The following is a 27758-nucleotide window of genomic DNA, read 5'->3' as shown; positions in this document are numbered from 1 at the left end:
ACAACAACAACAACAACAACAACAACAGAAACGCTTGTTCCTGTGTTGAGCTATTTTGTGCTTTCCTTCACACCACATCATATTTTGCAGTGAGGGTATGTAAGTTTCACATGCAAATTCTCAATAGGTTATTCTTTGTAGCAAAAAGGAAGAAGATGCTTTGGATATTGCATCTCTAGAAAAAGAGTCCCTTAACTTTGTAGGCAATAACTCCATTATTTCAAGTAGATTTAGACAATGGTCCAAAGCGTTGGAGGTTGCAGTCTAACATCACATGGGAACACAAGAATGAGAGCCACTAAAATACTGACTGACCTACAGTAGCTTTTTGAACAATAAGTACTTCAGTTTCCACCCTGTCAACTCATTTCACTGGAAACATTACAGTTTAAAAGTTCAGTAATTTTAAAAAATTGCCAGAACAAGCTGGTTCATGCTCCATGTTTAAAGTACCATCGAAACAGGACTTGATTGCCATATTTCCTGAGGGTCCACCGAAAAGGTGAAAGAGCAGTTAGTAAAGATGCTCAGTTGGTTTAAAACACTGGAAAGCAAAGCTGACTATCTGGTTATCGGTCTCAGGATACAAATTCAAGAGCTTAATGGGAACGCAACCTTTCCCCTTGGCACGGCTCCCAAAATTAACACCCACTAATGGCTAACATGCATGCAAGAAATCCACTCTTTAGGACTGTCAAGAAATACTTGGGAAACTTCCCAATTTACTTTAGAAAAAGTAATTGAAAGCAAAAGTCTAACCATGACCCGCCATTCCCTTCTTAATGAAAGGAACAGGAAATATTCCCTACCAGTTTGTCCACCTCCACAGAAAGGAAGGGAGTACAATCAGAGGCTACAACTGGGAATTTAGATGTCTTGTTTACAAGTCATTCCAGGCCCTTTGAACAAACCTCAGACACTCAATAATTCCATTTGCCATTCCTATCCGCATTTAAAATTCATCCATAAAAATAAAAAAATATCCATAAGCAATGCGAAACAGGGTTCATTAAACTATCCTAAAATGAAAAGTTCCTCCTGTATGTCTAACCAAAGCTAAGTCTTTCCATTCTTGCATCAGATGCCATGAGCTGGTTATTTAAAAAGCAAATGAAACCCCACTCTTTTTTAACAGTACAGTTGACTTTTACAAACTAGACTTTTACAAACATTGCACTGGTGTGTTCCCTTACACTCTTCTTGGATGTAGGTGGGAAGAATCTAAAAGCTTGTCATGCTGCCTAATGGAAATCCACAGCTTGCTGATCTGACCCACATATAGGTGTAGAAATAAACTACAGTTTGCCACTCAACTGAACAGAAAGTGTGAAACCTTTACCCAGAAAACAAGGGATGGGGTGGTCAAGGAAGCTCAAAGTCACTTGTATGGCAAAATACAGATTGACATTATTTATTAATTAGAGGTTAAATATAATTCTTGCAGTTTTAAGTTTGATTTCCACTTAATGTTTATCTCAGATGCACCTATTAAATTATTACAGTTAATACAGTTCCTCATATTATGGTGACCTCCAACCATAAAATTATTTTCGTTGGTACTTCATAACTGCAATTTTGCTCCTGTTAAGAATTGTAATGTAAATATCTGATATGCAGGATGTATTTTCATTCACTGGATCAAATTTGACACAATGCCTACTATGTCCAAATTTGAATACTGGTGGGGTTGGGTAGTGGGATTGATTTTGCCACTTGGGAGTTGTAGTTGCTGGGATTTATAGTTCACCTACAATCAAAGAGCATTCTGAACCCTACCAATGAAAGAATGGGGTCAAACTTCCCATACAGAACCCCCATGACCAATAGAAAATGCTGTGTTTTCTGATGATCTTTGGTGACCCATCTGACACTCCCTTCTCAACCCCCAGGTAAACCACTAAAGTTTAGTTCCAGAATCCCCCTGTCAATACCAAAATCCATGGAGGCCCAAGATCCGAAATATACAATGGTGTAGTAAAAAAAAAAACAGTTCGGGCCCTGCCTATCTCTGCAATCGCATCTCCATCTATGAACTGGCACGAGCTCTAAGATTTTCTGGGGAGGCCCTCCTCTCGGTCCCACTACTGAGAGGAGTGGGGACGAGAGAGAGTGCCTTCTCAGTGGTGCCCCCCCCCCCATCTCTGGCATGCCCTTCCAAGAGAAATAAAACAGGCCCCATCCCTCCCCTCCTTTCGTAAGAGCTTGAAGACCTGGTGCTTTCAACAAGCCTTTGAAAATGACCAGTTCTAACTCAGCCCTACACATTGTTGAATACGATCTTATTCTTCCTACCAATTACCCAGATTCTTTCCTCTAATCGGCCCCGGAATGAACAGCCACAGACCCATACCTAATATTATTGTTCCCTGCCATAACATTGCATTTAATTCCCGGGCCCCCTAGAATTTTTGGGCTTGCACAAATCTTGGCCCAGCCTTTTAAATTTTTTAATTGCCTTGAACAGGCAAGATTACTTTTAATATATGTGTATTATGGCGACAATTTTTATGCTTATATTTTGTTTTGTTAATCTTATGGTTATGTTGACCTTGAAGGAGCTGGGGGTGGCGACGGCCGACAGGGAGCGCTGGCGTGGGCTGGTCCATGAGGTCACGAAGAGTCGGAGACGACTGAACGAATGAACAACAACATTCGTTGTTATGTTGTTTTTTACTTTGTATGTTTTGTGATATTACCTGGGAACCGCATGAGTCCCCTCGGGGAGATGGAGCGGTATATAAATATATTATTATTATTATTATTATTATTATTATTATTATTATTATTATTATAAAATGGTGCCCCTTATATGAAAAGGTGAACAATTCAAAAGCATCCTGGAGAGAACCTAAGGATCTGTGAAATGGTAGGAGGCTACAGCAGGATATGCGTCGTGGTGTTATTGTTACTGTTTTAATGCATCGTGGTGTTACTGTTACTGTTTATTGCCTTGTTTATGAGTTTATGTATTGTCTATATTGCTTTGATTATGAGTTTATATATTGTCTATCTTGCCCAAGGGGAAGATGGATGGATGGCATCCTTGAAGTGACTGGACTGACCTTGAAGGAGCTGGGGGTGATGACGGCCGTCAGGGAGCTCTGGCGTGGGCTGGTCCATGAGGTCACGAAGAGTCGGAGATGACTGGACGAATGAACAACAATGGTAGAAAGACACATCTTTATGTCGTTTACCCCATCTATGTGCTTGGAGGAGTCCCAGGAAGGCACACAGCGGCTGAAAGCACTCCAGAGGATTTCCAGCTGCTGCATGCCTTCCTCCCTGTCCTTTTGGTAGGCCACTAGATCATTATGCTCAAATGATAGAAAAAATAGGATGCCATAAGCACTGACCTTGAAGGAGCAGGGGGTGGTGACGGCCGACAGGGAGCTCTGGCGTGGGCTGGTCCATGAGGTCACGAAGAGTCGGAGACGACTGAACGAATGAACAACAACATTGTCTATATTGCTGTTGTTGCTGTTTTTACTGATGTATTTGGGCTCGGCCTCCTGTAAGCCGCACCGAGTCCTTCGAGAGATGGTAGCGGGGTATAAATAAAGGTTTATTATTATTTATTATTATGCCTATACATCAGCGTAATGCTCGACATATGACAAAATCTAGGTTTGTATTTTGGAATCCCCCTCCCCCCCCCCCCCCAAATATTTTCAGTCTGTGATTGATTGAATCTGCAGATGCAGAACCCATGGTTGCAGATGGCCAACTGTATGGAGAGAGAAATTCCTGGATGTCTAGGGAGCAGGCAGAATGGTTGAGATTTCAAGAACAAAGATGTTGTTGTTTTTCTTAAGCATTTCCACTCTTAACACCTTTATGCATTAAGGGGCTTTACAGTCTGCTTTTTTATTTAATGTCAACACTCATAATTCTGGCGGGTTAAAGGAGAAGACTTAAGTATACCTACATACACACCCAGATGGTAGGTTAGATAACAAAGCAAATAAAAACCTTTGTGGTCTCCGACATGTTGACACCTTTTATGCAAGTTTTGAACTGTCAGGGCTACTTAGCTCAAGACGTGCAATGTTTTAAAGAGTGTGCTCAAACACAAAATGTCAGAAATATCAGCCTAGATTGTCATGACACAAAATACAGACATTCACAGGGTGTCACAAAAATGTATACACCTTAATAGCTTAAAATTCAGAGGGGGGATTAGAATTTCTTCAAAAAATGTATGCACCTTTAACACGATTAAAGATTTCAATAATAGAAAAGTGTCACAAAATTACAAAAGCAACTTGAAGTAAGGTTTGTAACTCTGTGCTTTGACAATGCAGGGCATTGCGACACAGGGACCATAATTTGAACATCTTACATAAAGTTGCGATTTACAATGGATTTTGTAACAGATTTAATCTTTATTATATTATTTTTATTACATACTAAAGTATTTCCTTTAGTTGCGTGTGAGAGTGTGTGTATGTATACCTCGCATTTTTCCATGGAATACAGAATTTATTTATTTACGTTATTTACGTTATTTCTACCCCGCCCATATCAACCCGAAGGCGACTCAGGGCAGCGAATTTAATTGTGAATTAAGTACTTCGACATTTACTTATTTACTTAGGCAATCCCTTGTAGCTCGAGGATGATGATCCTCCAAGTGGAGTGTCTTGGAGGTGGGTCCACAGGTGGCTGTGGAGCCCTATTCTTGATCCGCATATTCTCCTGCAGTGAGGACATCGGTTTTGAGATGGAAGGCAGTCCCGGTCAGGGTTGGTTTGACGCGCCTTCCTCTTAACACATTTATCCCTTTCGCCCTCCATTCGTGCCTCTTTGAATTCTGCAGCACTGCTGGTCACAGCTGACCTCCAGTTAGAGTGCTCAAGGGCCAGAGCTTCCCAGTTCTCGGTCTTTATGTCACAGTTTTTAAGGTTGGCTTTAAGCTCATTTTTAAATTTCTTTGCCTGTCCACCAATGTTATGTTTCCCGTTCTTGAGTTGGGAATATAGTAACTTCTTTGGGAGATGGTGATTGGGCATTCAGACACATGGCCAATCCAGAGGAGTTGATGGCGTAGGACCATTACTTCAATGCTGGTGGTCTTTGTTTCTTTCAGCATGCTGACATTTGTCCGCCTATCTTCCCAAGAGAACTGCAGGGTATTTTGCAGGCAACGCTGATGAAATCCTTCCAGAAGTTGAGTGTGACATCTGGAGACAGTCCACGTTTCACAGGTGTATAGCAGCATGGAGATGGAGAATAAGGTTGGGGCAATAACACATCCATATTTAACACCTGATTCCACCTTAAATGGGTCACTTTGGGAGCTGTTGCTGTCAAAAACAGTTGCCATCATGTCATTGTAGAGAAGATGCAGGATGTTCACAAATTTGTCAGGGCACCCAATTGTTTGGAGGATGGTCCAGAGAACACTGTGATTCACTTTTCATTGACTCTTCATTACTAAATGTTTCTGCTTGTCATTAACGCAGAGAAAGATCAAGTTTCTCCTACAATTGTCTTATTCTTTCTCCTCCATGGTTCCCTCTCCTAATGAATTATCTCCCATGACCTTAATTCCTAGACATAATGTATTTCTGCCTCCAATTATTGGCCTTATTCCTTAAGAATAGCTGCTTAAAGAAGTGGAGACTTGGGACAATTATAGACAGTAGACCAATTATGTAGCATACATGTACAAATTAATGGCACACATTAGACCCATTATGTTGTTGCGGTTTATTTGTTCAATCACTTCCATCTCTTCGTGACCTCCTGGACCAGCCCACGCCAGAGCTCCCTGTTGGCCATGGCCACCCCCAGCTCCTTCAAGGTCAAGCCAGTCACTTCAAGGATAACATCCATCCATCTTGCCCTTGGTCGGCCTCTCTTCCTTTTTTTCTTCCATTTTCCCCAGCATCATTATCTTCTCTAAGCTTTCCTGCCTTCTCATTATGTGGCCAAAGTTCTTCATCTTTGCCTCTAATATCCTTCCCTCCAGTGAGCAGTCAGGCTTTGTTTCCTGGAGTATGGACTGGTTGGATCTTCTCGAGGTCCAAGGCACTCTCAGAATTTTCCTCATATATATACAATTTTTTGGCTCACATGCCACTGATTTAATGATCCCTGATTCTTAAGTTCAGCCAAGAGTCTTGGGCTGAACTCTTCCCTATTCCTACCGTTAGAAATGACATTGTACGTAATCTCAGGCATCAATAGTGTCCCCTTCCCACTCATATTCCCATATCGCAAACTTCTTTTGAAAACCCCTCTCATAGCTCTCTTGCCAAGCAGCATTTTTGAAGGGATGACATCACTTTTGTTCAAGAAATACACACTGAAAGCCTCTTTGGGCCCATGGACCTTGGGATCTTGGCAATTGATTTTTATAGGGGTTGACTGTGGCTGTAGACGGTTTTCAAACGGAGGGACTGGCTATCGCTTGTCTCCACGCGGCCCCATGCTGGCTTCCAACAAAGACAATGATTTATGGACATGCCTATATTAGTCAGGCCTTTCACCTCTCGCCATTTCCTCTAATCTGCCCCAGACAGAAGTATCGCTGTTTCAGGAAGTACCAACAATGCCTCTTTGCATAATCAGAAACGGCTTCTCTAAATCATGCCATGAATTCACTAGACAGCAACTGCCCAAAAATTACTGTAATGATGACAGGACCATGTTTCATGACAGCACCGCTTCCAAAGAAAACAGCTGGGCCTTTATCAGGATGCTAAATAGCTGTCCAATTTCCAAGCGAAAAAGAAAGCAGCAATGTTAAATGTAAGAAGACTCCAAGAGAGAAGCAGGAACCTCAGCAGGGAATCCGGGAAAAGCAAAACAACTTCTACTGAAATGGTTCATGGCAGGTCTAGACAGTATACACTTTTTTAAAAGGGGGATAACCAAACACAGAAGCAAGAAAGATTAATCCCTGAATTTATTTATTTAGAACATTTATACCCTGTCCTTATCAACCTCCAAAGAGGGACTCAAGATGGCTTCCAACAGGCAACTATTCAATGCCGACACAATATAATAACGTAACATAAAATACAATCAGCATAAATTAAAAACAGTTATAAATATACATTAAAACAGTTCGCTGGTTCAATCGTCATCCAAATCAGTCCATTGCGATCCACTAAAATCTTATCTTCACCAGTAAATCAGTCGATTCTGCAAACGCTTGATCCCACAGCCAGGATTTGAGTTTCTTCTAGAAGGTCAGGAGAGCAAATCTGATCTCATTAGGGAGGGAGTTCCACAGCCGAGGAGCCACCACGGAAAAGACCCTGTCTCTTGTCCTCACCAAACACAACTACAATTACGATGGGACCGAGAGCAGGGCCTCCCCAAATGATCTTAAGGTCTTTGGTGGTTTATAGAGCGAGATACGTTTGGACAGGTAAGCTGGGCCGGAACCGTTTAGGGCTTTATAGGTTAAAACCAGAACTTTAATTGTGCCATTTTCACCATTTTCCACATTGGCAGAAGTTCTAATCCTGCCGAAAGTGGAAGGCCTACTTCAATTTCCACAATTGTGCCATGTGCAATGGCCTGGATTATGATTTTGGACAACGTGATTTTAATAAGTGTTTTGAAGATTTGATGTGTTTTTAATGATTATTTTAATATATCTCTTTTATTTTTTATGAATGTCTGTCAACATGACACTGAATTGTTGCCTATGTATGTAAGCTGCCTTGAGTTCCCTACGGGTTTGAGAAAGGTGGGGTATAAATAGGGTAAATAAATAAATACATTTTAGCATTTGATTTCAGGTTACATCGATTGCATCCTTGACTAAGGACTTTGTAAACTGTCCTACTGACTTTCACCTCAACTTTATCCAGTGTGTATGGAATTTGATATTTGAATTTCAAATTCAATTTTTTTAAAAAAGGGTGGCATTCACAGTTTTTCCACTGCCACAGGACTGCTGTGCTCTTAACCCTATATTACCTGCAAAGGCCTGCAGTCTTTGGATTAAAAAAGAGGTTGCGCTATTCTGCAGTGCTTTCTGAGGCACTGTTCCAGTAGAGCCACACGACCATTTATTTCCATGCAACTAGAATTTTATGGAATAATATGATCAAAAGAATGAACGACTAAATAGCATATGATCTATATTTAAAACTTTCCAACTGTTTTCTTCAAAGCGCACTCAGCATAAGTAGGTTGGCCTTAATCATGTTGGGTATATAACACCTCCTTTTGCTCTTGATCTTTTCAAAAATTATTTTGAACATCTAACTCCAAAGCTGGAAAGATTACTCCTGGCATTTCAAACATCTGTTGGTTAAACAGGCAAACTGCTTTGTTTGTGCTGTTCTCTGACTACTATAAAATTCGCAAAATCCTACATATTTTTATTTTTATTTATTAACTCGGAGTATTGCGATGTTGTGTAACAATGAGGACTGCATCTCTTCACAAGACAGTGGAAACAATAATATATAATGTGTGATAAAAAAATTACTTACAAAAGAGGGATCTCAACAATTAGTTGAATGAGGCAGCAGAGTAACTCTTCCATAAGGTCTTCACATTCTATTCCTAAAGAAAATAAAGCAATAATTACTGGTGGAAGCTGTAATATTAGTAATTGTGCTTCTTTTTCTTTACATTACCCTCCTCGCCCCACTTATTGAGCTTACTCCGAAACTCAAGTCTGTTGTTTAAATTTCAGACAGAAAGGGGACTGGATTCAGCCAAACTGAAAAGTTCAGAGCCTTCAGTTTTTTACCGTTACTACCATGGGTAAACTATAAGCGTGGCAAAATTTGGATTTAGTTTTTGTGGAAGACAGGCAAAATGCTGTATCTGAAACAACTGAAAAATGGTAAATGTGCTAACAAAAAGAACTTAGGTTAGAAATGAAATTATCATAGAATCATAGAACCATAGAGTTGGAAGAGACCTCATGGTCCATCCAGTCCAACCCCCTGCCAAGAAGCAGGAAAATCACATTCAAAGCACCCCCAACAGATGGCCATCTAGCCTCTGTTTAAAAACCTCCAAAGGAGGCTCCACCACACTCCAGGGCAGAGAGTTCCACTGCTGAATGGCTCTCACAGTCAGGAAGTTCTTCCTCATGTTCAGATGGAATCTCCTCTCTTGTACTTTGAAGCCATTGTTTCACGTCCTAGTCTCCAGGAAAGCAGAAAACAAGCTTGCTCCCTCCTCCCTGTGGCTTCATCTCACATATTTATACATGGCTATCATATCTCCTCTCAGCCTTCTCTTCTTCAGGCTAAACATGCCCAGCTCCTTAAGCCGCTCCTCATAGGGCTTGTTCTCCAGACCCTTGATCATTTTAGTCGCCCTCCTCTGGACACATTCCAGCTTGTTAACATCTCTCTTCAATTGTGATGCCCAGAATTGGACACAATATTCCAGGTGTGGTCTAACCAAGGCAGAATAGAGGGGTAGTATTACTTCCCTGGACCTAGACACTATGCTCCTACTGATGCAGGCCAAAACCCCATTGCCTTTTTTTGCTGCCACATCACATCGTTGGCTCATGTTTAACTTGTTATCCACGAGGACTCTAAGATCTTTTTCACACGTACTGCTCTCGAGCCAGGCATTGTCCCCCATTCTGTATCTTTGTATTTCATTTTTCCTGCCTAAGTGGAGTTGGTTCCTGCATGGTTATCAGCCTCCTCCCAGTAGACTTAAATCAGCTTCGTCCAGGAGCAAACCAAGAATGAGCAACTTGGAAGTCCTTGAACAGACTCAGAAGTGGAGTGGGCAGATCAAAAGACAACCTGGCAAAATGACACTACCTATAAGAATCCTTCACCTTGTGTACCTTGTGCAGCAGAACAAACAACTCAGCACCTGAATACTTGCTCACAGTGGCCTGCCTAATGTACAGAGGAAAATTATTTAAGGCTACAGACAGTGCAGTCACTGTTGCCCATTTTTGGTCTAAAACTATCTAGCACAGTGTTTCTCAACCCTCAAAATGCTGCAACCCCTTAATACAGTTCCTCATGTTGTGTTGACCACCAACCATAAAATTATTTTTGTTGTTACTTCATAAGTTTAACTTTGCTAGTGTTATGAACCATAATGTAAATATCTGATGTGCAGGATGTATGTTCATTCACTGGACCAAATTTGACACAAATACCCGATACACCCAAATTAGAATGCTGCTGGGGTAAGGAGGGGGGATTTATTTTGTCATTTGGGAGAGCTTATGGAACTTGGTTGCTGTGAGTTCTCTGGGATGTATGACCATGTTCCAGAAGCATTCTCTCCTGACATTTTGCCCACATCTATGGCAGGCATCCTCGGAGATTGTGAGGTCTGTTGGAAACTAGGCAAGTGAGTTTTATATATCTGTGGAATGTCCAGGGTGGGAGAAGTGTGAGCAAGTGTGAATATTGCAGCTGACTACCTTGATTAGCACTGAATGGCCTTGCAGCTTCAAAGCCTGGCTGGTTGTTGCCTGAGGAAACCCTTTGTTGGGAGGTATTAGCTGGCCTTGATTGTTTCCTGTCTAGAATTTCCCTGGTTTTTGAGTGTTGCTCTTTATTTAGTGTCCTGATTTTAGAGACTTATTTGTTCTTCCCTTTCCACTCTTTTTTACTGTTCCCAGGAAGCCAGTAAAGGATTGTAGTTAGCTATTGTTTCTCTTGTCTATTATAAGTAAACACTGTTAAATCAGCAACAGAAGACTGGTCTTTCTCCACTTATGTTAGCTACAGATATGTTTCTGGAAACCAACAATGAGCCCACCTCCATTATCCTTCTGATCCCGATGCTAAGGACAAGCAGGTAGGAGGAAGATGGCGGGTACAGAAGGATTTTGTTGAAAAAATGAAGCTTTTTCTGTTTTGTTAACTGAGAGATGCCAGACTGCATAGCACAAACACCACTACATTTAGAAGAAATGCATTCAGAAATGCTTGGGTGGCTATTATATCACTCTTGCCCACACTGCAGGCCCCAAGGGAGACTTTTCAGACCTAGAGCCAGTATGGCATAGTGGTCTAAGTGTTGACTGTGACTATGGACACCAACCTTCAAACTGGCCACGAAACTCCGCTGGGTGACCCTGGGAAGTCACTCTCTCGGTCCCAGAAAACATGGTGATGGGGGGGGGGGGGTCAACCTAGGGTCAGAAATTACCTGAAAGCACGCAACAGCCACAAAAATGCTGGCCTTGGATCTGCAAGTAGCAACATTAAGGGATTTTCTGTGGGTGGCCATGACCCACGATTGGGACACACCCCAGTTAATGATAGGTTGCAGCAGCTTCCTAACGTTAAGCTTCTGTTAGATAAGGAAAAAGATGGAGCAAGAGGAAATAAAAACAAAGGCAAAGTAGCATGGAAAAAAAGAAGAGAAAGTTGCCACACAACACACAATTAAGTAGGCCCTTCTTTCAGGGTCTGAGTGGGTTAATGGCAAAAGCTGTCCAGAATGTGTACAACTGACCAAGGGAGACACAATTAGCGATTCTTACATCGAAGCACACTTCCGTATGAAAGTACTATCAGCGCTGCACACAGCTGAAAAAATAAGTCGTGGGAAGTGGTTTTTGCTTAGATGCAATCATTAAAGCAAAGGCCTTAAAATGTAATTGCTTTCATTTGACTGCTTTGTGGGGTCCAAAAGCAACAGGATTGCCTTCTTCCCCTCCTTCCGCTATGTTTACTTGGGGGACATGTCAGTCATTTGCACCCAAAACATCTTCATGTTTGCATACATTCAGAGAAACAGAGAGTGCTCTCCAACGCAAGGCCTTGTAGGACCAAATGCTGGCAGAAAGGGAATGTTACGTGCCATCATTATCCAAGCTTCACAACCTCCCAAATGAGGAAATTATCTCAGTTTTATAGAAGGGTGAACTCAAGCAGGAAACAATCAGCTGGCAGAAGATCACAGCGAAGCCGGGATCACACCAAGGAGGAACTCCAATTTCCTGGCTTCTGGATCCCTGTTCCAAACCAACAGACCACACACAAACACCTCCTTTTTAAAAAGATGTCATGTTGTCTATTAAAACAAGACAACTAAGTACCACTTTCCTTCAAACAAAATGCTATTACAAGGTCCTGCTATTCTGATTAGCAAGGAATTGGCGGTCTGGTAAGATTTTGCCTGCCAGGGACCAGATTGCTGGAAGACATTTTCACTCCTGTTTTGGGGACGTGGCACCAACCAGAAATAGTGGGCAAAGTAGATAGAGAGAAACTATTGCAGTCATATACTGTAAGTGAGAAAGGGATGGGGAGCTGTGACCTTAGATGGACTGGACCTCATGAGGAGGGGGGTTGCAGAAATCCAAGCATCTGGTCTCCGAGGATTTGGTGAGGGATCTACGGCTTTGCTGTCTACTGTAGGAATCTATTACTGTACTTCCAATATGCTCTTCTTTTGTCAATATGGGCTCATCTCACAATAATAAATCAAACAAACATTACAAATATATCATGTACTTCTAATTCAGAGAAAGCCAAACCCTACAACAATAAACTCTGGATTGTCGAAGGCTTTCATGGCTGGAATCACTGGGTTGTTGTAGGTTTTTCGGGCTATATGGCCATGTTCTAGAAGCATTCTTTCCTGACGTTTCACCTGCATCTATAGCAAGCATCCTCAGAGTTTGTGAGACCTCACAACCTCTTAGGATGCTTGCCATCAATGCAGGCAAAACGCAGAAGAGAACCTACAACAACCCAATGAACTCTTTCTCATTTCTTGGGGAAGTGGGGGGAAATCTATGCCACAAAATGACGTGGGAACCAAAAGAAATGTCATGAAGATATGGGTAAAACATCTGCCCCGATAAGTTTTAAACTTGTGCCTTGTTGTCTTTGAAATGCATTTGCCACAAGTAGGAATTGGGACACAAGCACAGGATCACTCCAAATGTAAACAGAAAAAGCCATATGCTGTCGAAGGCTTTCACTAGGTTGCTGTGAAATTTCCAGGCTGTATGACCATCTTCAAGAAGCATTCCCTCCTGATGTTTCGCCCACATCTATGGGAGGCATTCTTAGAGGTTGTAAGGTCTGTTGGAAACTAGGCAAGTGGGGTTTATTTATCTGTGGATTGTCCAGGGTGGAAGAACTCTTGTCCGTTTGAGGAAAGTGTGAATGTTGCAGTTGGCCACCTTGATTAGCCTTTCATGGCCTTGCAACTTCAAAGCCTGGCAGATTGCTGCCTTGGGAAATTCTATTTGGAGTTGTTAGCTGGCCCTGATTGATTCCAACAGAGACAAGAATAAATCAGGACCAGCTAACACCTCCAAAGGATCCCCCAGGCAGCAATCAGCCAGACTTTGAAGCTCCAAGGCCATTCAATGCTAATCAAGGTGGCAAATTGCAACAGTCACACTTGTCTCAAGCAGACGAGAGTTTTGTCTCCCACTGTGGAAATTCCACAGATATATAAACCTCACTTGTCTAATTTCCAACAGACCCCTCAGCCTGCCAGAGGATGCCTGCCATAGATGTGGGCGAAATGTCAGGAGAGATTGCTTCTGGAACACGGCCATACAGCCTGGAAAGTTCACAGCAACTCAGCAAAGCCATATATGGAGTGCATTTCTATGTGACAAGGAATGCACAGAACATTTCTATATATTGTGAAAGATTTATGTGTCTGTTTCTTAATTAATTCTATAGTTGTCAAAAGCTCACTTTGGCTTCCTGTCATAAATAAAAGCATTATCCTTAGCCTCCCTTCTTGGGGGTTACTCAACTTAGCCAGAGGATATTACACCATTTCAACATTTAACTGTTCATGATTTCTTCACAAAAGGAATAAGTTCCCAAATACTGAACACATTTTAGTGAGTCATTTTTACTTGACACATCACCTAGCCATTCCAGGATTACTTGTTTGGGATATATTTGAATTCTGTTTTTATCTCCAACAAGGCACTTAAGGCCGTGAACAGAACACAAAATTAAAGCAAACAGCACAAAAAATGTAAAGCAATCAGGCGCATATATAAATGATAAACAGCATGAAAACATCAACATAGCAGAAACTGCCAATGAAGTATTTTTCTGGAGACTAAAAAATGAAGCAGTTCCAATAGTATAAAAAGAGAAACAAGGAGGAAAGCCAAAGTTAACAAAACCTAATAACCAAACCAGGATTCACTTTACTTAGGGCATAAAGCAGTCGTTCCCAACCTTTCAGTTGTTCTGGACTTCAACTCCCAGAAATCCCAGTTAACCAGTTGTTAGGAATTGTGGGAGCTGAAGTCCAAAACACCTGGAGGACCAAAGGTTGGGAACCACAGGCCTAAAGGATAAATATGGCTAATTTGTTACTGGATGACATGCCTTTCAGGAAAATGCCAATATTCTCAGTAGTCACCCACCCGGTGATGGAGACTGGAAATTAAAAATATTTCTTATTAGAACCACAACTTCCAGAACCCTTATCGCTCTCATAGTCCATATAATGTAGTTATCAAACTTCAGTGTTACTAAAAAAATGAACAACTGTGCAACCCTAACTATGAGCTGGGCATCCTTGCTGTAATTCAGCTTGTGCTCCACTTGAAGTGATTACAGTAGTCTCGCTTATCTGACCTTCGCTTATCCGACATTCCGTCTTATCCGACGTTCTTATCCAGCGCCCTCCTTTTCCTCCAGCATTTCCCCTTCAATTAAAGGAGCGCTACCCAATTCTCTCTCCATTCCCAATAAGTGAAAAAGGCAAAATGAGGAGGAGGCGGAGGAGGAAAGAGAGGAAAGAGGAAGGACCGAAAGCGGAAGCGTCCTCCCTCCTTTGTGATTTCCATGCTCCTCTTCCACACCCAAGCATTTCCTACTGGGCCGCTCTAGCCCCAAGGCATTGCCTTGACTTAACCCTTTGTGTCCCTGTTGTTAGTATTCTAGGTGTCTAGCGCCATATCAGATGGGTAACAGTGGGAGACTTTGTATTATCCATCATTTTTGTTTATCCGATGTTCCAGCAGCCCATTTATGTCAGATAAGCGAGACTCTATTGCAATGGTTCTCAACCTGTGGGTCCCCAGATGTTTTGGCCTTCAACTCCCAGAAATCCTAACCATTGGTAAACTGGCTGGGATTTCTGGGTGTTGTAGGCCAAAACACCTGGGGACCCACAGGTTGAGAACCACTGCTCTACTGTAATAGGAGTTCCGTGTTTAATAACAATCTAGGTACCCAAAATTGAACATCTTCATCTACAAAAGAAGTGCCACTCCATCAGATTTACCTCCCAAAACATTTCAGTTCAGCCTGTCCTTTTCATAAGCCCTCACCAGTTCCTTTACTGACTTTGTGACCCCTCTTAAGACCAATAACTGTTTTGTCTGGCTTAGAGGAAAGGGAGAATGAGTGGGCATAAGTGGCAAAATGAATTTGGATGAGATGTCTTGATTTATCCTACACGATTTCCTGACATGAGGCAGTTTTTCTCTGACTATGGGAAGCATGCTGAGCTCTGCCAGTAATGTTCCTCAGAAAGCCAAGTCTGAAAGCATTGCTTTCCAATCCTTCTTGATAAGCGAAGGCAGGATGGCAAACATGATGTCATTTTATAGGAGTGCAGGGGAAAAAAGCCCAGAATGTGGCTCTTGGTGGAGAATTCAGCCTCCTCTGTCTGTTAAATGGCAAACAGCTCTGGAGTTTCACACCAGCTGGGAGGGAAAGACAGGAAGCTATGCAGGCGCTGAGCCAAAAACAACACAGTGCAGCCTGGGCAAAGGACCCCCACGGTTTCCTGTTCGCTCCAAAAAGTTTACCTGCATGGATTGTAAGGGCTTAAATTATACTGCCAATGTTGCTAGGGACTGCTGCATAAGCCCACAAACTACATTCTTCCTCGCTGCCCTATCAATACAGATAACATTCCATAGCTTCAGCTGCTTGATATAATGTTCTAGATCTAGATTTTATGCAGCTAGATTTCCACCGTGTAATTAAAATCTTCCATAGCATTGTACTGCTTCTCTAAATTCTCTCTCCTTCCCATCTCCTTCCCAATCACCCCGCCATTATCTAAATATATATATATATTACTGTCTTTTGAAAATCTATGCATCCATTATACCTTCCCATCCTGTTCATGGTCTCATCTAATATATTTTGAAAGATCCATAAGGCTTCCACAATCACGACCCTTCTGATACTTGTCTATCTCTATGTATGTTGCACTCCAAGGTGGGAACCAACTCTGTACTTAACACACACTCCAGTCCAAGGTAAAAGAGCAAAGCAGTTTATTGAAGCATGAATATATATATTTATCTGATGTTCTGCCAGTTCATTTATTTTGCAAAATAGTATAAAAAACCCGAAGTCCTAATATCAGGCATAGTCCACAGAAATCAAAGACAAGAGTAACACCAAAACCAGGAATACAAAAGCAGAATATATCCAAAACATGAGATTCAGGAATAGTCTTAAAAATTTGGAAACATGAGACAAAAGGAAACATGGAATTAGAAATCCCTTGATTTGGAAATAGATCTATACTCAATCACCAACATTGCCTGGACTAAAGGACCCATCTTCTGGGTTAGCTAATATAGAGAGAAAGTCATGTTTTCTCCCCTGGGAAACTGATAAGGACTTCTTCACTAAAAATCATCTTGACCTTCGTACACTCTTCTGAGAAGCCCTGTGTTGACGAAATGTAAATCTCCTATCTAACTGCTCATTAGTCTGTCCACCTTGACTTTCATTTTCATCCTCTGAGCTCAGATATGTTTGTGAGCTTGCTTCCCTAGTGAACTGCCTATCAGGAATGTGGCCTTCAGACACAGACCACTTAAAATCTCTTAAAATCTCACAGAATCCCCAGTTTCATTAGAATGACTTAACAGTCCCAGAATACCCAGAGAGATCAGGTGCTGGCACAATCAAAGGCTGAACTACAACAAAGGCTGAACTACAACAAGTATAGAATCATAGAATCATAGAATTGGAAGAGACCTCATGGGCCATCCAGTCCAACCCCCTGCCAAGAAGCAGGAAAATTGCATTCAAAGCACCCCCGACAGATGGCCATCCAGCCTCTGTTTAAAAGTGTGTTCTGGAAATGTATGGATATCCTTCAAGAAGCCTAAATGGTAGAGCCCAGCAAAAGAGAAGCTTGCCTTGTAGTTCATGCATGTTATACATAGAGAGGAAGGTGGAAGGGAACAGTGATTTCTACTGGAGAGCTTAAGATTTGCAATCAATGTATGAAATATCAGCAATCCTTACTGGAGTTGAGTGTGGAAAGGGTATCACTTATTGCTTCTTGCTTTTTGCTTTTAAAGCTCTACTACTGCAACATTCCTCCAAGCATTGAATTGCATGCCTCCTTCCTGTAAGTGGATAATAGCACTTTGGCTACATAAGAATAAGGCTTCTAAGAAGTTCACTATTTGAAAAATATGAATGTGCATTCATCTAAGGAATAATGGAGTATTGTAACTAAGAACAGCAGCGCTGAGAGATAAAGAACTGGGGTATTTAAGGGCAGACCTTTTAGAGTCATGGAGTCTTCTGCAAACATGTGGTGCTATTTGCTCCTTAGAACCGATTATTAAATATTTACCATAAGAGCCTGGTGTTCTCTCCTCACAGGTAAAATGAAGTTGCAGCTCTTCTTCTGACATCTGAGAGATCAACACTTTGAGCAGGCAGCAAATAATAAACAGGGCATTGTGAGCTTGCCAGATAAAGAGGTGACTAGAAAAGAAAAAGAAGTTCCAATGACACACATAGCAATTAAACACTGCAGTCAGATACTCTTATCACAAGCCAAAGAGTACTCCTGAAGGATTCTGAGGTAAGCAAAAAATCTACCATATATATCCATGCATAAGTGTTGACATTTTAGTCAAAACGACCCCAAAATCTGGGTTAATTTATCAACGGGTCCATATAACTACTATGCCTTAACTAAGGAAGAATTTCTGAGTGGCAAAAAGTATGAGCTTAGTGCACTTTCCCTCTCTACTTTCTCTGCCACGGCTCCACTTCCCTAAACAGCTCTAGCCCACTTTACCTGTCCGAACGTGTCTCTCCCTATGAACCATCAAGGACTTTAAGATCATCTGGGGAGGCCCTGCTCTCAGTCCCACCACCATTGCAGTCGCGTTTGGTGGGGATGAGAGACAGGGCCTTCTCCGTGGTGGCCCCTCGGCTGTGGAACTCCCTCCCGAAAGAGGTTAGATCCTGATTTTTCGCAAGACACTTAAGACTTGGCTGTGGGAGCAAGCATTCACAGAATAGACAGTTTTTATTGACTTACATGAGATTGTGTGGACCACATTTTTTGGACTGATTTGGAGCATGTTTTAAACTTGGCAGACTATTTTTAAATGTATGTTTATTATTTTATGTAATTGTGTATTTTATTGGTATTTTTATATTGTTGGAAGCCACCCTGAGCCCTTCTTCGGAAGTTGAGAATAGGACGGGATATAAATGCTCTAAATAAATAAATAAATTCTGTCCCTTTCAAATGTCTGGGTAGGAAAATGGTGTGGCCTCCCTAAGATGGTGCTGGTGTTTTCCCTTCTTGGAAGAATGGCCCCTTACTTATACATGAATCATATCGAAACACACAGTGTTGGCCCTAAAGCAAAAAACTATGTATTTGAATACATGAGGTCAACTTATACACAAGTATATACGCTAGGTCTCGAGTGAGCTAAAAACAATATGTGCAAAAATTAAAAGAGAAGTTGTTTAGCTGTGAATTTAATTTGCAAAAAAAGAACCCAAAATAATAAATATAGTAGTACTATTAAGAATCAGTATCTTTACGTGAGTTCAGAACATGGGCTAAGTAGATTTTGAAGTCTTTTCTGTTTCATTTATACCACCAAAAGCAGCGGGGACATTGGCATCTGTCATCCCCACCCATGAAGTACATTTCAAGCACAATCTCCAGACCAATTGGCCCAGCCACATGGCAAAAATATAGCATTTTCCTGCAAATCAAAAGGAATTTTCCCTCTGTTGGGATGCTGGGGGAGAGAACATGTACAGTTACATTTTCTATCCTATCCAAATATGGTGTATTCTAGAGATAATGCCCTGGATTTAAAACAAATAGAGGTTTAACTGCAAAGCTTCATCAAGCTGGTTTGTAAATACTCCCAAAAATAATCACTTAAGCTGAAAAACAAATGTTTATTTTGCAAACTAGACATCTGGCGGCACAACGTTACAAGCGATTGCAATGTTCTAAACAGGGGGAAAAAACACATAAAATAATTGCTAAATCATTATCTAAAACACTTCTAAGCCTCAAGGAATTTTGAGTCACAGACGATAAATGTCGGAAAGAAGCTCTGGGACACTATTTTGAATGTCTCCCCTTCCCACCTCTGCAAATAAATGGGACAGTATTGCCCTTGGTTAAGAGGTAGACCAGAGATTATTACCAACTTATATAAGCAAGTATTTGTTGTGCAACTGGGGGACAGGCACCGAAGTCTGTTGAGAAAACGCTGCTTTCCAACATGAGATCTTATCACCATTATTTTCAAACAATCAAAGCTTTGGGCTGAAAATAATAATACAATCACAGGTGGAAGAGACCCCAGGGCCATCAGGTCCAAGCCATTCTGCCTATGAAGCAATAGGCAAACCAAATACGTCTGACAGATAGCCATCAGCCTATGCTTAAACATCTCCAGAGACTCCATCACACTCCCAGATACCATATTCCACTATTGAATAGCTCTTACCATCTGGAATTTTCCCCTAATATTTAGGCTGAATCTCTTTTCATGTGTTTTGAATCCACTGATATCTGGTTTTCAGAGCTTTATGGAATAGGACACCTGCTTGACATCATTTTGGGACCTGCCAGCAAGTTGTGCCAAGCAGGTGCCCATAAAAATGGAAGGTAGCATCGTGGCCTAGTTTCACAATGCAAGACATCTGCCTAACCTTTTTCAGCTCATGGTGCCACTCAATGCAATACAAACATATTAGCATGATTTTTGATGGTAGTTAGGAGAAGGCAAAGCTCATAACACAAACCAACAAAATCAAACTTTTTGTAATAATCAGAAATTAGAGTAGCACAGTTTAAATCAATTTTATGCTGATTTTAAACATGTCTTTCATAGAATCATAGAATCAAAGAGTTGGAAGAGACCTCATGGGCCATCCAGTCCAACCCCCTGCCAAGAAGCAGGAATGTTGCATTCAAATCACCCCTGACAGATGGCCATCCAGCCTCTGTTTAAAAGCTTCCAAAGAAGGAGCCTCCACCACACTCCGGGGCAGAGAGTTCCACTGCTGAACGGCTCTCACAGTCAGGAAGTTCTTCCTCATGTTCAGATGGAATCTCCTTTCTTGTAGTTTTTTTTCCATCACGTCAACGTTTTAAAATATGACTAATGGTACATTACAGTGGACTACTCTAAAGTCTGCACATTTCACATCAAATTCGTGTAACACAAGCCAACAAGTGCTTTTTTCATCAAATGTAATTTTAGGTCATTCTTATAAAGGTTTTTGTGTGTTTTCTGGGTGTCTGGCCATGTTCCAGAAGCATTCTCTCCTGACCTTTCACCTGCATCTATGACAGTATCCTCAGAGGTTGTGACCTTTGAGGATGCCTGCCATAAATGCAGGCAAAACGTCAGGAGAGAATGCTTCTGAAACGTGACCATACGGCCCGGAAAACACACAACAACCCAGTGATTCTGTCCATGAAAACCCTTGACAATACATTTCTATAGAGTTTATTTTGTGCTGAATTCAGATCTGTGTATATTTTTTTCTCTATCACGTGCAGTTTTTGCAATGAGGCTAATCGAATAATTAATGCATTGTCGAAGGCTTCCATGGCTGGAATCACTGGGTTGTTGTAGGTTTTTCGGGCTATATGGCCATGTACTAGAAGCATTCTCTCTTAGGACAAAATATTTCTAGAACATGGCCATATCGCCCAAAAAACCTACAACAACCTGAACAATTAATGCATTTACGCACTGATATCAATTAGAGTCTATTGATATCAGTGCGTAAATGCATTAATTATTCGATTAGCCTCATCGCAAAAGCTACACGTGATGGAGAAAAAATAAGCACAGATCTGAATTCAGCAAAAAAAAACTCTATAAAAGTGACCTAAAATTATATCTGATGAAAAATACTTGTTGGCTTGTGTAATCATAAATGAAGGTGGTTTGGGGGAATTTTGACCTGTACCTATAAGAAATTTCAGGCAAAGCTCGTTATAGAAAAGGAGATGCAAACAGACCCCAGGCTTTTCCCAGCACAGTTTGAGATCTATCAGAAATGCTTAAACTAACATTTGCACATAGCTACACATGTGGGGAACTTGGCAGTCATATCACTAGCTGGTAACATTTTCATGTACTTAAAAAATCAGCAAATGTGGCTTAAAAGAAAACTCACAAATATGATGTACTTACTTTTGACATTCTGCGGAAATTTTTAACTCTTTGGTTCTGGAAAGGAAGACTTTAATCAGCGCCGCAAGATTTCCTGTCCGAGGATTGTTCTCCACTGGGAGGAAGAATAGAACAGGTTACACCGCATTTTAGATGTCACAAAGCCTCTTTTAGGTTTTGAATATTAAAGCTAACATCCTATGTACAACCTTATTGCCAAAGAAGAAGAATAAGCCCAGCTTATGGGGACACAGGGCGGCTCACAGAAAGCACTCAATAGTGCAACAATATACAAATACAACAAAATATAGAAAAGTATAAATTAATAACAATAAATTGTCCCACTTATATTTATAACAGTAATAAAACCCTATTAATTTAAAAGATACTATAAAACCCAGCAAGCTACAAAAATAGCAGCTGTATACATGTGCAATTAGAACCAAACACACAGCAGAGTATCCTGTGAGTACACTCTTGTTTTGTAAAATACGTTTATATTTTGACAAAACTTTCATTTTTAGTATATGTAACTTTCAATTGTTTACAGCCACATTTTGTTCCTTTGGTCTAAATCCCACTAGTAAAAAGCCTGTATCTCTAAGGACTACTGCAACGCTCTCTACGTGGGGTTGAGTAGTCTAAGGACTACTGCAACGCTCTCTACGTGGGGTTGCCTTTGAAGACGGCCCGGAAGCTCCAATTAGTCCAACGGGCGGCAGCCATGGTATTAACAGGAGCAGGGCGCAGGGAGCATACAACTCCTCTGCTGTACCAGCTCCACTGGCTACCGATTAGCTACCGAGCCCAATTCAAAGTGCTGGCTTTGACCTTTAAAGCCCTAAACGGTTCTGGCCCTACATACCTATCCGAACGTATCTCGGCCTATCAGCCCACCAGGACCCTAAGATCTTCAGGAGAAGCCCTTCTCTCCATCCCGCCTGCTTCACAAGTGCGGCTTGCGGGAACGAGAGATAGGGCCTTTTCTGTGGTGGCCCCCCGGCTTTGGAATGCCCTCCCTACTGAAATAAGATCAGCCACCTCGCTAATGGCATTTCGGAAAAAACTGAAAACTTGGATGTTCGAGCAAGTTTTCAACTAATTCCGATGTGATGATGTTTTGATCATGGACTAGCAATCAAGGATAACGAATTGGATTACGACTTTAACTATGAGATGTTCCGGTCTGTATTGGTGGCCCAATACTATGTATGTATATGTATGTATTTTTATATTTTATTTTATATTTTTAAAGTGAATATTGTATTTTTAAATATGTTGTAAACCGCAATGAGTCGCCGCACAGGCTGAGATATTAGCGGTATACAAGTGTACTAAATAAATAAATAAATAAAATAAGTGTCAAGTTTATAACTTTGTAAGTACCTTTAAATGTGTTTCAGCATATGATGTTCAATGGAAATATTTGCAGCAAGTGTTGATGTATATAATAAGTGTTAAGTTTATAACTTTGCAAGTATCTTAAAATGTATTTCAATATATGAGATATATATATATATACTAGCTATCCCCTGCCATGCGTTGCTGTGGCCCAGTCTGTTGATCTGGCAAATAAAGTAATGAGAAAGTGTTGGTTTCTAATAGATGTAATGTCTCTATGCTTGTGGGTAAACAGTATTTCTTGCTGCTTCTTTGTCAGTGTTGATGTGGAGAGTGTCAGTGTTGTCAGTGTTGATGTGGAGTTTGCCCACCCTGGAACATGCAACATATCATTGTCATTCTTTAAGGGTCCCTTTCAAATCGATGATACTATATCTTTCTGTGTGTGAATCATATCTATCTATCTATCTATCTATCTATCTATCTACTACATCTATGGCTGGATGGCTCTTTGTCAGGAGGACTTTGATTACGTTTTCTTGCCCTGCTGAAGGGAATTGGATTGGATGGCCTTAAGTATTTCCTGTTGATTGTGGGGGTTCTGTGTGGGAAGTTTGCCCCAATTCTGTCATTCGTGGGGTTCAGAATGCTCTTTGATTGTAGGTGAACTGTGAATCCCAGTGACTACAACTCCCAAATGTCAAGGTCTATTTCCCCCAAACTCCATCTGTGTTCATATTTGGGCATATGGAGTATTCGTGCCAAGATTGGTCCAGATCCATCATTGTTTGAGTCTACAGTGCTCTCTGGATGTAGGTGAACTACAACTCCAAAACTCAAGGTCAATGCCCACCAAACCCTTCCAGTATTTTCTGTTGGTCATGGGAGTTCTGTGTGCTAAGTTTGGTTCAATTCCATCATTGGTGGAGTTCAGAATGCTCTTTGATTGTAGGTGAACTATAAATCCCAAGAATTACAACTCCCAAATGACAAAATCAATTTTTTTGAGTGGAGGACATAAATTGGATTGTTAGGTGTATCGTGTCCAAATTTGGTGTCAATTCCCCCAGTGATTTTTGAGTTCTGTGAATACCACAAACGAACATTACACACACACACACACACACACACACACACACACACACACACATATATATATATATATATATATGCAGCAAATTTTGATGTATATAATAATTTTAGACCACCAAAGGAAGGCCTGGAGTAGGCCGAAACCGTTCGTGGGCAGCTGAGTGATTGTACAAAAAACCCATATAATATTGTTTGTGATTACTGTGAATTTGAACAGTATAACAAGTTTATACTACTATATGCTGAATTCTATTATTTTCTATTTTCTGTATGTAAAGAAGTATTAACGCCGTCGTCTGCCACCAAAAATATGTGAAGAAGTATTAAAGCCACCGAAATGGGATTACCAAAATACTGTAAGGAACCTCCGTCAAATGCTAATTAAACTGCCACCATTATGTATAGAGACGCTGGTATTATAGTCTCTGTTTGTCTCTGTTTATGTTGTGAGGTAATTTTTGTAGAGTGGAATGCATCGAACGTAAAATCAATGGAGATGAGGCAGATTTTAAAATAACAAAGAGAACAAGTTTATTGTTGAACAAAGCTTGTGGTTGCAATATAAAGATGTTCAGCTTGGCATATACTTGATGGTTACAATATGGAGAGGTTATGCTTGCATATACTTGATGGTTACAATATGACTTGGTAGAGATACAATTCAGCCTTGGATGTTACAACTTTTAAACTCTTGCTCTGGTGAAGGTGTCTATTATTCAGTGTTCCCTGCTGTGAATATTCTCACTGTTTGATCTATACTGGATCAAATAATAGAACTCCAGTCTTCCACCGACTGGCGACCACACACAGCCTCAGTTAGATCTTTTAACCAAAGTAATCTAACGAGGTTTTACCCTTCAGCTCCCTAGCTGAAGAAATATTCACAAACACTAACTAACAATACACTTCTTCACTCCTCAGAGTCCCTATCTGACTCTGCTCTCTCTCAGGGTCTCTTCCTCCTGACTGAGTTACACTCTCAGAGTCCTTATCTGACTCTGCTCCTCTCAGGGTCTCTTCCTCCTGACTGAAACTTAACTGTCACTTTCAAACCTTTTTCTCTCTAAGCTCCTCCCACCTCCTCTTCTGCCTTGTTTCCATGGCAACCTATCTCTCACAGCTGGGCCGCTCCAGCCATAGGCAACCAATGTAAAACACAAATACAGTTTTAAACACATTCTAATAAACACTTCTGTACACTGTATAAGTGGGATATTTGTTGAGCTTACACGTGTGACGTGTAACTAACATGAAATTGTTTGGAAAGCTCTGCGATAAGGTATGCTTTTTCTAATATTATGTAGTTGCAACATTCACCATCATATGACATGTGGATGGCCAGTTTATTAAATAGGGCCAAATTTCATTGGACTGAATGAGCCCCTTTTGAAAACAGCAAACCGTCTGTTGACCCTTTTTCCAGTTCTTCATCATACCTACTGCAAAACCTGTGCTGCGATATGGTCCTTTGGGGTATTTTTGTAGCTCTCTCAGTAAAGGCTAATGATATGGACCAAGAGTAGGGAACTGTGCATTATTGCACATCAGTAAACAAGATTCAAAGGGGAGTGGGATGAAAATTCAGTGTAAACTTATGATTTGTGGTTGCAGTCCAAAACTCCTACAATCTTTACTTTTACAGATTCAACAAATTCATGAAATCTGGGCCTCTCAACAGCTATCTGACATAACAACCACACAGCGCAAGCCAATCTGACACATACTATATGGAGCCACATGGCTTGGCAGAAGTGCCCCAATTAATAATTAACACTAAAATAAACCTCTGTGTTCAGAAGTAATTTGCCTTGGTCTGATTGCATAAAGGAAGCATTACGTTTAAATTTTAAATAAGATTTAAACAGCTTCACATGTCATAACCTTGAAAAAGGCAGCTGAGGCAGATTTCAGATCCCTTTCCATATTCCATCTCCATTTGTACCTCCTACACATATTCTCTTTTGAATAAAAGCTTTTAAAAAAAGGGAAAGATGAAAAAAAAACAACCTGTTCTACTACAACTTAATATAGCTGTGCCCAAGCCACTTCCTGCGACAGCATGCAAAATAAAGCAAAAACCTGTGAAAACTTTATGTTCAAACAGCACATGCGGGTACAATATGTCTACATCGACTCCCAGAGTGACGACTGGCTTTTAAAATTCCAAGCACAGAGCGCAGATGGGAGGTATTAAACGCATCACAGATACAAAGCTTTATAGAGCAGTGCAATTTACTAGGAAAGTTGACAATATGAAGAACACAGAAATAAATGCCAACATCAAAATAGCTTCCTACCTAAAGACTTGCAGACAGAGACTGCCGTTTCTTCCAAAAGCTTTAACTCAGCACTGGGGGAAAAAGGAAAGCAATTCATTAGAAGCAATTTTTGGATCATGACTAAAACAACCAAAGAGGGGTCTTTTTTTAAGGAAAGCAATTAATACCTGGCATGATGAAGCTGCAATTTTATTATTTCCCCACCCAAGTAAGAGTAAGAGAAAAACAATTAAAAATCCACTTTTTTTCGTGCCAGGAGTGACTTGAGAAACTGCAAGTTGCTTCTGGTGTGAGAGAATTGGCCGTCTGCAAGGACGTTGCCCAGAGGATGCCCAAATGTTCTGATGTTTTACCATCCTTGTGGGAGGCTTCTCTCATGTCCCCACATGGGGAGCTGGAGCTGACAGAGAGAGCTCATCTGCGCTCTCCCCGTCGTATCTTCAGCCAATTGATGGTTCAGCCAGCAATGAGCTTCTTAAATCCTAAATTCACAGGTGCTGCCTGTTACTAGCTCACTTCTCATCTAATCTTGAGGACCTCTGCAGCTAAGACCTCTCTCTTTGCAGGTCCACGAAAGTTGGAACAGTTAACTCTTCCTCAGTCTGCTCAGAGGAACTTGTAGAAAACTACAATCAGCATTCAGATCATTTATGAAGTCCCAATGAAATCCAAAGTATTGAATCACAGTAGTTAAAGTTATGTCAAACCACATTAATTTTACAGCATAGATGTGTCCTGGGAGACATTATTAGCTCTTTCCCTGGTTGTGTTTTGAGGCTGGTGCTAAATCCTTATTTGTATAATGCTTCTATGAAAACATTTCAAAAGTCTCTAGTATCTTATCATGAGACAGGAGCTTAAAGTGAATGGAGGCAGAGAAAACAGGACATGGGGTAGACAACAGTTAGTTCTGTATTGTCTCCAGCAGTCTCAGGGACAGTCCCATGTGTAACCTAGAAAAAACGTATTACCCACGAATGCCTAATTTGAATGTCTACAAACCAGCCTTACTCTTTTTCATCTTAAGGCTCTGACCACACAGACATAATGTTTTCACCATCAAGTCGCCTCCCATTTCCCACACTAAACATGTTTTGTATAACATCTTCCCCACTGAAAAGATATGGAAAGCTTGCACCTTTCTGCTGACCTTTGAGTTGGCTATTACGTAAATCCAGATTTTTTTATTCTTTGAATGAACAATTGACCTATCTTTAAAAAAAATCAGACTGCTTTTAATTAAAAACAGTAGAATACATTTGTATTTGATCATTGGCACCCAGATTTTTTTAAAAGTTATTTTATTTGTATTTATTTTTCTACATATTTCAGAATTTATATCTGAAATATTAAAAAATGGCATATTTTGAAAGGTGCGAGTAACATTCTGCTGAGCTTGCTGACCAAAAGGTCAGCGGTTTGAATTTATTTATTTATTTACTTACTTACTTCATCTATATACTACTTTTCTCAGCCCTTGGGCGACTCAAAGCAGTTAACCATAGTAAAATTCAATGCTCAACATCATAAAAAGAGTTTAAAAACAGTTAAAAACAATCATATAATTGTATCCGGGGAGTGGGGTGAGCTCCCACTGTTAGCCCCAGCTTCTGACAACCTAGCTATTCAAAAAAATGCAAATGTGAATAGATCAATAGGTATCGCTTCAGCAGGAAGGTAATGGCATTCCATGC

The 27758-nt window shown here is 40.8% G+C and overlaps 1 protein-coding gene across 3 annotated transcripts in view; it reads right to left on the bottom strand.

Annotated features, from left to right (window-relative positions):
* The window catches only part of DYM (dymeclin), a 258206-nt gene that overhangs the window by 182310 nt on the left and 48138 nt on the right, over nucleotides 1–27758 (bottom strand). For all 3 annotated transcript variants that reach the window (XM_060761240.2, XM_060761241.2, XM_060761242.2), the window contains exons 4-7: nucleotides 26083–26135; nucleotides 21374–21467; nucleotides 17524–17657; nucleotides 8457–8529 (exon numbers count right to left, since the gene is read on the bottom strand). In XM_060761240.2, the coding sequence (XP_060617223.2) occupies nucleotides 8457–8529; nucleotides 17524–17657; nucleotides 21374–21467; nucleotides 26083–26135 (354 nt within the window). The remainder of the gene's footprint in view (nucleotides 1–8456; nucleotides 8530–17523; nucleotides 17658–21373; nucleotides 21468–26082; nucleotides 26136–27758) is intronic.

Source organism: Anolis sagrei, chromosome 2 (genome assembly GCF_037176765.1).
Source record: "Anolis sagrei isolate rAnoSag1 chromosome 2, rAnoSag1.mat, whole genome shotgun sequence".
In the NCBI taxonomy this organism is placed as follows: Eukaryota; Metazoa; Chordata; class Lepidosauria; order Squamata; family Dactyloidae; genus Anolis; species Anolis sagrei.
This window is presented reverse-complemented; position numbering and strand designations above follow the sequence as displayed.